This window comes from Temnothorax longispinosus, chromosome 7, assembly GCF_030848805.1.
Source record: "Temnothorax longispinosus isolate EJ_2023e chromosome 7, Tlon_JGU_v1, whole genome shotgun sequence".
Classification (NCBI taxonomy): Eukaryota; Metazoa; Arthropoda; class Insecta; order Hymenoptera; family Formicidae; genus Temnothorax; species Temnothorax longispinosus.
This window is the reverse complement of record NC_092364.1, coordinates 1,591,884-1,603,739: the sequence shown is the minus strand read 5'-3', so window position 1 is coordinate 1,603,739 and position 11,856 is coordinate 1,591,884. Positions and strand designations below refer to the sequence as shown.

Genomic DNA, 11,856 nt, shown 5'->3' with positions numbered 1-11,856 from the left:
GTGAAACAAATGTAATATATTAATTGTAATTATGTTCAACGTATCGCACACAAAATGTCAATTTATGTTGTCCATACACAACGTCAAGATTATCAATCGCTCACCAATCATTCTATCATTCTATCGTCGATATCTATTATCTATGATTTTGAAAATTATAACTGCTCTCTAAATTGATGTTAGATATATGATGTACGTGTGTGTGACTTGGTTAACTGAAATCGATAGTAATATTGAACCCAACTGCTTGGAGCGATTATATGTAAATCAAGTAATAAAAATCAATAGAGGTGCGCACCAATCGAGGGTGCGAATGAAATATCCTTCTCGGACACACACCCGATTATAGCGCAAAAATATCGGTGTAAATTTATTCTACCTGGTAAATAATAGATGTTTTTTCCAACTTACTTACACAGAATCTTTTGTGTGTGTACATGTTTTTAGGTATCTTATAATTTAGATACCTAAAGTTATTAGATCTTATTTAAAGAAAAAACTTTTTTAGTACATATGTGAAATTATTAATGATTACAATTTCGCGATATAATTGTAACTAGTTTATTTATTTTACGACAGAGCACGAGCATAGAAAATGCGGTATGTCATTTAGACTCGTCCTCATTATTAGTCAGTAAAAAAAAATTGTTGATCATGAAAAACGTAGCACGAAAAATGCTAATATCTTTAATTATTTACAATTATCTCATTTATTCGTGTTTTAAATAGCAGATAATATAATGCACTAAGATGTATTTAATTCATGAAATATTTATAAAACAAATACACACACATGCGCGCCCGTGCACACAAATCAGATATAATTTAACCATCTTTGAAAGTATGGGATATATTTTTAGATAATTAGTTTCATAAAATTTATTATAAAGTTTTTTATTTTTGACTATTCAATAGATAATTCAGTAAATATTTGTTGCAATAAATTGAGTATAAAACACCAATATTTTTCGCTACAATTTCTAAGTCTATATAAATACTTGGTCAAATTACATAATAATAATAATTAGTTACAGGAAACATTACCTATATATATTTAGGAATAGTTTTATTCATCATCAATTTTGCGAGTTACAAACTGTCTTCTCATTTCAAATGTAACAATACCAACAGCCACACCAACATTTAAACTGTCAATGCCGTTAGTCAATGGTATGTTAACACGAGTGCAATTTCTTGCACGTAACAATTTACATGATTCGAGACTAACACCCTCGGTTTCACCCCCAATAACAAGTACCATTTCTCTTTTTGTAAAATCTAATGTATAGTAAGGTTCGACTGGAAGTTGAGATATTAATTTTTTTACTAGCAATTTAGTTTTTGCAGTTTGTTTATATTGGTTGGTTTGACTTGTCAGTTGGTCTATCGCGTTATCTTCAGCAGTTTGATCGTCGTTCGCATTTACATAATCTTGTTTCGTATAATTATCATTGCCTTCGATGGAAGTGCTTACAGTTGACTCTTGATTAACCGTATCTTTTAAATCATTTTCATACGCTATATTGTTGTCCGCTAGAAAAATTGCAGACTCATCATTTATCAACGTTGGAATCTCATCCCATGAAACGGACGTAATTATTGGTAGGCGAAAATGTGCACCTGTAGCACTGCGCACAACTTTGGGCTCCCACAAATCCACACACCCTATATAAGGCAAGAAAAATCCAGATTAATGGAAAAATTACAGACTATAAAATTAGTAATCGTGCAAATTACCTTTCATTAATAATAACTTTTCGCAACCAACTGCAGCAGCAGCTCTTATAATAGTTCCCAAATTTCCTGGTTCTCTGACATTGTCACAGACAATAGTCAAAGGTATAGCGTCCTTGGCAGGTTCCTTATCGTCCATATCTGGGATTTCGAAGATTCCTGTACCAAAAAAATTGCAATAACTATATACAAATATCTACTTTTTGTAGATTGTGCTAATTGTCAGTCGTCTCCTTTGCGAGATCATATAAAATCAAAATATTTACCAATTATCCCAGGCGAAGTTGTTAAGTTGGACCACAATTGAATCGTACGATACGGAATCTTATACAGTTTTACTTCCTTGGGAAGCGACAGCGGCAGTATGTCGGATAATCTGTTGAAAAATATTACTTTTGGCACTATCCCTGCCTGAATCGCATCTTCGATTAATCGAAAGCCTTCCAGTAGCATTTGACGAGTCTTTTCTCTTCTCTTTTTCGTTTTAATATCTATCATTAATGAGCTGAAACATGAAATGCAAACAGTATTATTCGTAGGACTATACTTTCTAGAGGCTATTTGAGCATTATTTAGAAAAACTATATACCTGATGAGCTTATCGTTTGCATCAAGTGCTATATATCTTTGTTCTGTGGCAGAACCTTCTTTAATTTCATTTTCCTTCTTATCTTTCTTTTTCTCTTCGCGTGTATTGACTCTTGGTCTCCTCCTACGTGTTTTAGGAATTTTTTGTTCAACAGCTTTCGATGTATCATCAGTGTCCAAAAGCTCATGTTCATTGACAATAGCAACAGGTCTTCGACTACTCCATCCAGAACTATATCCGCATTTAATTGTCGATCTTAAATCGGCTGGTCGCAAAAGTTTTGCGCCGCGAATCGACCTAAGTGATAACTGTACAACACTCAGCAACATTTTTATTTTGAAAAATCTATTCCAAATGTCATGCACTGTTCATTGAATAATTATTTTAATAATCACTATATTATATAATAATGTCTTGTGTTAACTTTTTATAACGCGACACACGTTGTTAATTCAAGATACCGAAAGTCTGAATAAATTTGCCACATGCTCTTGCATTCACCCGGCGCCATGAATATCATAGGCACCCTAACCTCAAACACGTCTAGAATGCGCAGTGCGCTCGAGAAGCATGCAACATTACAGGTTTCTCTCTGACCTTACTTAGCGAGGACTCAAACCCTACTTAGCAAAGACTCAAACCCCATTTAGCGAAAATTCAAATCTCACGATACTTTATAATTTAAAAAAATGTTATAAAAAATATTAATATGGACATTATATATAATATATTGTCTTGTAAATATCTCTTCATATAATGGAAGATTGTATTACAAAGCGAACTCGTGACAAAGGTTCTTGAGGCATTACGAATAATTGCATACTTGTAACTTGCAACACACCATATATATGGCTTGGTAAAATTAATGACAGTTATTAACAACTTATAGCGACTCTTACTATAGCGTAGCTGACACTTTCCGACTTTTCGATACGAAAATGTCGTAATTATGGTGTAATCTTGCCATTTGATTATGAAATTGAGGAAGAATAATATTTCAAGACGTTGCAGTGGGCCCTCCCTTAGGGAAATATGTCGTGCTTTCAAGGTAGTATTTTTACTGCAAAATTCTCACAATTCTATTTATAAAACGTAACTTAATTATATCGATAATGTTACATCATTTATAGTCATCATGCATTTTTGATAATGAATTATTAACCCTTCGCAGAACATGTGTAATTCTGCTGCTTTCGTCGAACAAGTGGGTCTCTTACGCCAGTTAAGATTTTCAAGCTGTAATGGTGCCATAAAAAATCTGAAAGAATTCAGTGACTTAAGAACCCCTCGATAAAAAGTGATTTGGATCGACAGGAATTAAGAGGATTATATGTCAATAATAGCAAAGCAGAGACCACTTTGAACGATGACTCATATCGAGCTAAAAAAAGCTAAAGTTATTAAAAACCAGATGTTCATGGAGGTCACTTGAGATCATCAGGTGACTACGAACGGATCACATATACCAACGAGTTTGTGCCAATAATATCTGCAGTAAATGTTTGGAGATCTATTCTTTGCAAAGAGTTCGATGCGTCAACATTTATCGGGTTTGTTTATAGACTTGACTGAAAAATGAATTGAAGGAAGAACTGAAACAGAAGTTTTTATTACAGTGCAGTGCCCGCAGTGACGGTTTGTAATAATTATTAATGTGAAAGAAGATGATATCTAGATAATCTAGATATCTTTCAGCATTGTTTTAAACTTTACACGACTTTCTGGACTTTCACAGAATCTGTTGATGAATTCTTGCCATAACGTGATGCAGTCGAAGAAAATATCGTCGCAAAGAATTAAACTTCCTTTTTTTCCGAATTGATCGATGTAATAACAGTGCGTTTCTCCAATTAATAAAAATAAGTGACGAATAATCACAATGATAATAATTATACATAATGTATATATAGCCTATTGATATTTATTTATTAAGTTTTATGTGTCGTATAGATATATATTGTATCTTTCCTTTATATCGTTCATCTTTTATAAAAATAACGATCTCCTTGTATCGACAGGTTCGTAAATATGGAGAACGAAGCAAAATAAAATTCAGTTAAAAGTGTTAAATTTAGACGTTTCTCTTTGTGCATTACTGTGTTATTGTATATATTGAACAAGAGGATATAACACAATGGAATTTCAGGAAAAATCTGCTTTTGCTCAAGAAAATCCAATTTATGATGCCATCCCTTTAATCATTATTGATAAAACGGGAAGGAAATATCCCAAAGGTCTGTGGAGCTTTATATCATATTTATATCATTATTTAACTAAATTTCCTTTTTTTTCTCGTAAAAATTATACAAATGTGTAATTCTAGAACTTAATAGCTTCTTGATTCGGCTATACAGAAATAGAGTAGTTTTCGAAATTTGAATATATTAAAATACATTAAATGTTACTTTGTTTATTATTTCAGACGAGGCAGAAAATCTAAGAAAACATTACGTTTCTAGTCCATTTTGGATGAAATTTCGTTTACTATTATTTTGGACAATGTGGGTTGTATTAATAATGGCGATGATAATCTCTTTTCTTACATACTTTTGCTTTACACCCCGAATGTGTCATAGTTCAAATACACATAAAAATATACACAAATAAGTAAGTGTATATATCCAGAAAATTAAAATGTGTAATATTCTCTCATTACAAAAATAAACAATTTCGTAGAATCATTAAATTCTGTTACACAATTAGTAATCAATTTTTATCAAAAAACCAATTTTTCGGAGTTTGATAAACTTGGTTGATAAGAATTTAATTAATTTACTTCGCATTCAATGCAATTTTAACAATTTAGAGAATTTTCTTCAACATTTTTCAACTCACTTTGTAATGTATATATATATACATATATTAGTTAAAACTATATATTATACATTTTAATTTTTAATAAAATAATAAATTTTTAATTACCGTTGAATTTATTAATATATTTATTAATATATATTTTGAATGTATGTTTCAGTAAATACATCGTCTCATAAGATGCAATGGAAACGCAATGGCGCATGATAATAATTTAGATTATTATATGTTTGTATTGTATATTCATGGTTCAAGTAATAATATTAGTCAATGGTATTAAAATTATTAATAATATGACAATTGAAGAATATCAACGCTTAGCTAGTAGAAAAGTGTTTGAAAGAAATTAAATTGTTGTATACTTTCATTACACCTTTATTACTATAAAGGCAATTTATTACTATAAAGGCGCAATTTTACAGCATAAAAAAATTCAAGATGGCAATTTTAATGAAATAAGTATATGTATAAATTGTATTTCTTATGTCCTCTTTTAAAAATATTAAATCTAGTGACTTTGTTGTAGCACTTTTTTATAAATAGCAAGATTTAATTTTACTAAATTTTATATTTTACTTAAAATTAATTTAATTAGGTATAATAATAATGGAAATATAAAATTAAACTTAATTACATACACATTCTCATATTATTTTATATTTTATATTGATAAGATTATATAATTTTATATCACATGCCAGAATAATTACATATGAGAAATTACATAAAAATTTTCTCTCTTTTTCTCTCTCTTCTCATTTTAATCCTAAAATTTAATTGATTCTAAATCGATGTTATTTTAACTTTAATTTACTTAGAAAATTTTATTTTATTACAAAAATTATATCACATGCCAGAATAATTACATATGATCACACACAATTAGATTTAAAAATTCTCTCTCTCTCTCACCTCATTTTAATCCTAAAATTTATTTGACCTTAAATCAATATTATTTTAACTTTAATTTACTTAGAAAGTTTATTTTATTATATAAATTATATACATATATAAAATCTAACATAGAAAAAGATTTATTTTTGCACATTTTTTACTTAAATTTATATCAATACTCTATTCAACAATTAAGTTTTGAAAACACAACAGAATAAACAAAATTACGTTATTTAATCTTCTTGTTTAGTAAGTGACTGTGATTGTTTCAAAACCGACTGCGATTCTCGATTTGACTTTCCTTGAATTAACGTTGTTGAACTCAACATAACAGAAATATGTTCTGGCAAAGGACACGCGATCAACAGAAGGTTCTCCGCGTTATAATACTTATTCAATACCTGATGCAATTGCGTGAATGCAGCGCAAATGTTATTCTTCACTGGTTTAAACAGAATAAATTCAGTTTCTTTGTTAGCTAAATATAACTGCATCGATTGCTGTATCTCCGGACATTTGAATTTAATTACCCTCAATACGTCGGCTACTATAGTTGCTATCTCTTGCGGACTTCCTAGGGCATTTTCTTGAATCGAGCTTGCATCGAGCAACTTTTCCTTCTCCAATAACTTAATAATAGGATAAATCAATAAATAAGTTGCGTGTTGTATTAATCGCTGGCACGTAAGTCTCAACTTTGCGTCCACATGCTTCCTCGAGTCGATAAGTTGCTCCTTCATCTGTGGTGCACCTTCCAAAAGAAACTGCAATAACGCGTTGTTCGACAGGGTAAAGAACCTAGAACTCTTTTCGAGCAGCCCGAATGCAGCGGTCTTCACTTTAGAGAAGTCTAAACTATATTCTTTGATAGTAAAATCTACTTGAAACGGTGCAATTTGTTCTCTAAGAATCAGCAAGTGCTTTATCTGGAATAATTCTGCATCTAATGTACTCGCTCTCTTCTCAATTTCCTGTCTGGCATTCTCGATACTCTGGACGCAGAGGGAAATGGCCTCCTGGCTCAATGACTGGAACACGGATCTGTCCACGCAACGGTAGAGCCTCGACAGGCAGACCAGAGTCCTGCGTACCGTGGGATACCACATAGCATGCAGATCCGCTGGAGAACTCCCCATGTGTGTCTTCTGATAAATGGAATCGATAACTATGTGATTTCGAGAAACTGGTTCTAGGACAGAGCTGTCAGTGGACGAGACGGAGATCCTCTTCATGCGGGTCTGGCGATTCGCTTCCCTGATCGATTCCGCTATTTCTTCCATCATCTTCAGCTTTTCTGGATACGCCAGGTCGCCTGACGAAGGATTGTAATTCAGTACGTCGGATTGCAGATATAAATGCGCCCGAAATACCAATCTCTCCTGAACATCGTGCAACAGCTGTAAGCAAATGTTTCCGAAGCCTTCCAGCGGTTCAAAGTTGTTCTGCACGTGTTCGTCGAGCATCTCTATTCGTAGAATGCAGCAAATCTCGGCCAATGTCTCGAGATGATTAATGTGTATTATGAAAGGTCTCAATGCGTCATACAGAGAAGTGCACAAGCTCTCCAGGTATGCGGTCAGTCCGCTTGATTGTTTCGAAAAAAATTCGTAGAACAGTTTATGTTCGTCTATCGACGCATGCAAGAGTAATGCACAAGAATGTCGCACTAAACTGCAATGGTCGCCATTATATTTTTCTCTTATGGAATTCAGAGACTTCTGTATGCTTGTACCTAGCACCAAGCCTCGCTGACTCCAATAATATTGATGGCACTCGAGCAACAAGCTGTCATATTCCTGCCTTTTGTACGATTTGCTTTCAATTTGCCTGATAACCGGCCTTGTTTTGGACAAGATCGTCTGAAATCTGCCATAAAATAGAGCGAGAGCCGCGTCCGTGTTCTCCGATGAATTTTCATTGTCCTTCAAGTTCAAAATGCTTTCAGTGGTTTTAGAGAACAAGTTGGAGATGTAATTCTGTATCAACGCAATCGCCTTCGACTGGCAATGCTTGTATCTCACCAGGTAAGTCCCACTTTCATTGTACGACGAGTTGTTTTGCATAAAATCTATGTTTGTGTCAATTTTATCTAATATAGAAAAAAACATTTCGCTGTTCACCGACAAGGTGGACGCGTCTAGCTTCTCTGTAATCACATCGATCTCCTTGAAATATTTAACGTACTCCGTAATGCCGTCGATTGTCGCATTTAACTGCTTTTGATCGAAGATGAGTTGTTCGCTGGCTTCGTACAGAGAGGTGGTCTTGCTGGAAACCTCAGTATACTGCTTGTAGAGCGCAGAGAAATCGTCCAACGTCTCTTCTATCTGAGAACAAACGTCCTGGCACTCGGACCTCCTCGATTTTAGCTCGTCAAGGTACAGGCTGTACTTCATGTCGTACATGGATACGTATTTCCTTTCTAGAAGCAAGAAATGCTGAAGTAACTCCTGATACCTTTCTATCGGGGGTGTATTCTCCTGAGAATTCTGCTCGTGTAGCTTCTCATCGCCGTCGATCACGCTGGACTGTAGATTCGATAACGGGAAGAACGAAGTCACAACGATCTCCAGATTTGTCAAGCAATCCTTTTGACACTCTGTCAACGGGGCCAGAGAATTGTCGTTCTGGTCCCACTTAATGAGGTTATGTGGAATTACCTTCGTCTGAGACATGATTTTATTTGCAACAGAGATTTTCAAATAATGACATAATCGCACGTGTCTCGTTTACGCGTAAGTACTAGATCGTGTAATTGAATTCAAGTGCGCGTATTAAATCGGCAATTCCAGAACCTCGTAAAACTTGACAGAAACTGTTGACGTTGACGTATAATACTCGACAGACTCGACTGTCGACAGTGTCGACATGGCTCAACATGATCGACATTATCGATTCGATATACGTCTCGATTTCTCTGTTGCATTTTCCGACGCGCCGCCTGAGAAAGTGCAACTCAACTACGTCGTATCGCTCGGTAACCGCACATGGTTTGCGTCCGTGCTAATGGTTCGTGTCCGAACTAGCCAGCTGGAGGGGATATTCTGGCCGCGGCTGCCGCGCTTCCATCATCTTGCGTATTCCAATTAATAACGAATTACGATAATTAAAATTACAAAATTAAGACTACATTCTTCAAAATTATTACGAATTTTGTATCTCATAATTTTGAAAAATATAATCGTAATTTTATAATTTTAATTTTCAGATAAATGTCAAATTTTGACGTAATTGTCATAAATTCGTTACCTTAATTATAAAATTTTAATCATCACTCACCGACCGATGCGCAACAGCGGAGTTATTCTGCAACGTCGCTACGATGATTCTGTAACAAAGAAATGTAGAATCCGAATTAAAGCAGGGTGCAAGAGAGAGAGACAATCAATATTTCAAAAAATGATTACTATATAAACACTAAATTTTATATTATTGTTTATAAAGCAAATTTAATGAAATAATTTTGTAATTTCTTAAGAATACTCTATCCATTGAACATAAGCTTCTATAGAATTTCTAAAATAAAACTATTTTTCTCTAACTTTTATTTTCTGAATAACTCTCCGGTTAAAAAGTAAATGACCCATCAGTATAAGATATAATATGTGTATATGTATAAATAAATTATATTTACCGCTTGTTGCTCCGCCGGCGCCTGATGCCTCCTCCTAGGCCTCCACCTCCTCTCAGGCTACTCGGGATGTCAGTTTCCTCGATGCGAAGATACTCCTTCCTGCGTGGATATTTTCTGTAACATAAAAATAATCGAATCGACTAAATAATTGTCACGCACATCGAACATCTTATTCGTTATTACGATTAATGTTTTCCTAAATTACTTCTTCGAAAAAAGTCTACGTTAGAATCAACTTGAATCAAATTTTTCGATTTATTTTTTTTTACTAATTTATATTCCGAAACACGGTTTAATGTAGCAACTAAATAAAAACAAACGAAAAAAAGATTCTATATCTTTAGAAAAAATAAAAAATAACACTTACCAGAAGTGTTAAGTACGCCGATGCCCGATGCCTCTCCTAGGCCTCCACCTCCTCTCAGGCTGCTCGAGATGTCCATCGTGTTCCCTCGATGCGAAGCTGATGGTCCTTCCAGCGTGGATATTTTCTGTAACATAAAAATAATCGAATCGATTAAATAATTGTCACGCGCATCGAACATCTTATTCATTATTCAGATTAATGTTTTCTTAAATTACTTCTCCAAAAAAAATCTCTACGTTAGAATCAACTTAAATCAAATTTTTCAAATTAATTCTTTTTACTAATTTATATTTCGAAACACGGTATAATGTAGCAACTAAATAAGGATAAACGAAAAAAAGAATTCTATAATATTTTTAGAAAAAATAAAAAAATAACACTTACCAGAAGTGTTGGTACGTTGATGCCCGATGCCTATCCTAGGCCTCCTCCTCCTCTCAGGCTGCTCGGAATGTCAGCTACGCAGGATTCCCTCGCTGCTCCGATGTCACGTTCAGCGTCGTTATTTTCTAAAATATTCAAATAAACGATTCGATTAAGTAAAGACAGAAGAGATAGAAAATTTTTAGACATAAGTAACATAGTACGTAAAAATCAATTACACTCACCACTTTCTTTCAGGCTGCTCTGGCCGCAAAATCCACCTCCACCTTTGGGTCAAATAGGAGTCTCGAGCCACACTGAGACTCGTGGCAATGCAAAGAAAAATCAAGAAGCCATTTCGGCTATATTGCATTAATTTTACGACGTTGTTGCAATATAGTCGAAATGTTTCTTGACCTTTCTCGCTTAACAGAAATGTAATTGCTGAAAGGAATTAAAAATTATTCTCTACCTTTTTTTTTTTTTTTTTTTTACGTGGTGGAAATCTTCGAAAGACTCCCCCGCCCTGGGGTAGGGAGGGGGAGTGTCGGATTCTACGCGCACGCGTACCACCGTTACGAGGGGCGCTTCAGAGGACCGAAATCCCCTGAGCCTCCCTCAGCGTGGCATCGCGCGCCCATAGCCTACCGACTAAAACCACCACGAGCGACCCAGATCTAACTTTCTAAGGGTGGTGGGTGTCGATCCGCAGACACACGCACCGCGCGACTCTACGCCCTATAATCCACCCGTAATCTCGCAGGGTTGGGTGGGTGTCGATCCGCAGACACACGCACCCGCGCGAATCTACGCCCTATAATCCACCCGTAATCTCGCAGGGTTGGGTGGGTGTCGATCCGCAGACACACGCACCGCGCGAATCTACGCCCTATAATCCACCCGTAATCTCGCAGGGTTGGGTGGGTGTCGATCCGCAGACACACGCACCGCGCGAATCTACGCCCTATAATCCACCCGTAATCTCGCAGGGTTGGGTGGGTGTCGATCCGCAGACACACGCACCGCGCGAATCTACGCCCTATAATCCACCCGTAATCTCGCAGGGTTGGGTGGGTGGCGATCCGCAGACACACGCACCGCGCGAATCTACGCCCTATAATCCACCCGTAATCTCGCAGGGTTGGGTGGGTGTCGATCCGCAGACACACGCACCGCGCGAATCTACGCCCTATAATCCACCCGTAATCTCGCAGGGTTGGGTGGGTGTCGATCCGCAGACACACGCACCGCGCGAATCTACGCCCTATAATCCACCCGTAATCTCGCAGGGTTGGGTGGGTGTCGATCCGCAGACACACGCACCGCGCGAATCTACGCCCTATAATCCACCCGTAATCTCGCAGGGTTGGGTGGGTGTCGATCCGCAGACACACGCACCGCGCGAATCTACGCCCTATAATCCACCCGTAATCTCGCAGGGTTGGGTGGGTGTCGATCCGC

General features: G+C 36.0%; 2 protein-coding genes across 2 annotated transcripts; both read right to left on the bottom strand.

The window, feature by feature from the left end:
- Nucleotides 1–1,049: 1,049 nt before the first annotated feature.
- LOC139816051 (rRNA methyltransferase 3, mitochondrial) lies at nt 1,050–4,556 on the bottom strand. The gene is made up of 4 exons (XM_071783350.1): nt 2,324–4,556; nt 2,001–2,239; nt 1,738–1,893; nt 1,050–1,665 (listed from the first exon to the last, which is right to left on the bottom strand). The coding sequence occupies exons 1-4, from the start codon at nt 2,650–2,652 to the stop codon at nt 1,067–1,069; spliced, it is 1,323 nt and encodes a 440-aa protein (XP_071639451.1). The 5' UTR covers nt 2,653–4,556; the 3' UTR covers nt 1,050–1,066.
- Nucleotides 4,557–5,778: 1,222 nt separating this feature from the next.
- On the bottom strand, nt 5,779–8,899 carry Cog3 (conserved oligomeric Golgi complex subunit 3). The gene has a single exon (XM_071783344.1). It carries the CDS (start codon nt 8,704–8,706, stop codon nt 6,265–6,267), a length of 2,442 nt encoding a protein of 813 aa, XP_071639445.1. The 5' UTR covers nt 8,707–8,899; the 3' UTR covers nt 5,779–6,264.
- Nucleotides 8,900–11,856: the final 2,957 nt, after the last annotated feature.

What these genes read in the sequence shown, in the direction of transcription:
- Cog3 (XM_071783344.1), bottom strand. Translation starts at nt 8,706, where the DNA reads ATGTCTCAGACGAAGGTAATTCCACATAACCTCATTAAGTGGGACCAG.
- LOC139816051 (XM_071783350.1), bottom strand. Translation starts at nt 2,652, where the DNA reads ATGTTGCTGAGTGTTGTACAGTTATCACTTAGGTCGATTCGCGGCGCA. An exon ending in AACTTCGCCTGGGATAATTG is followed by an intron (nt 1,894 to 2,000) that starts GTAAATATTTTG and finishes TTTTTGGTACAG; the next exon opens with GAATCTTCGAAATCCCAGAT. An exon ending in AAAGTTATTATTAATGAAAG is followed by an intron (nt 1,666 to 1,737) that starts GTAATTTGCACG and finishes TGCCTTATATAG; the next exon opens with GGTGTGTGGATTTGTGGGAG.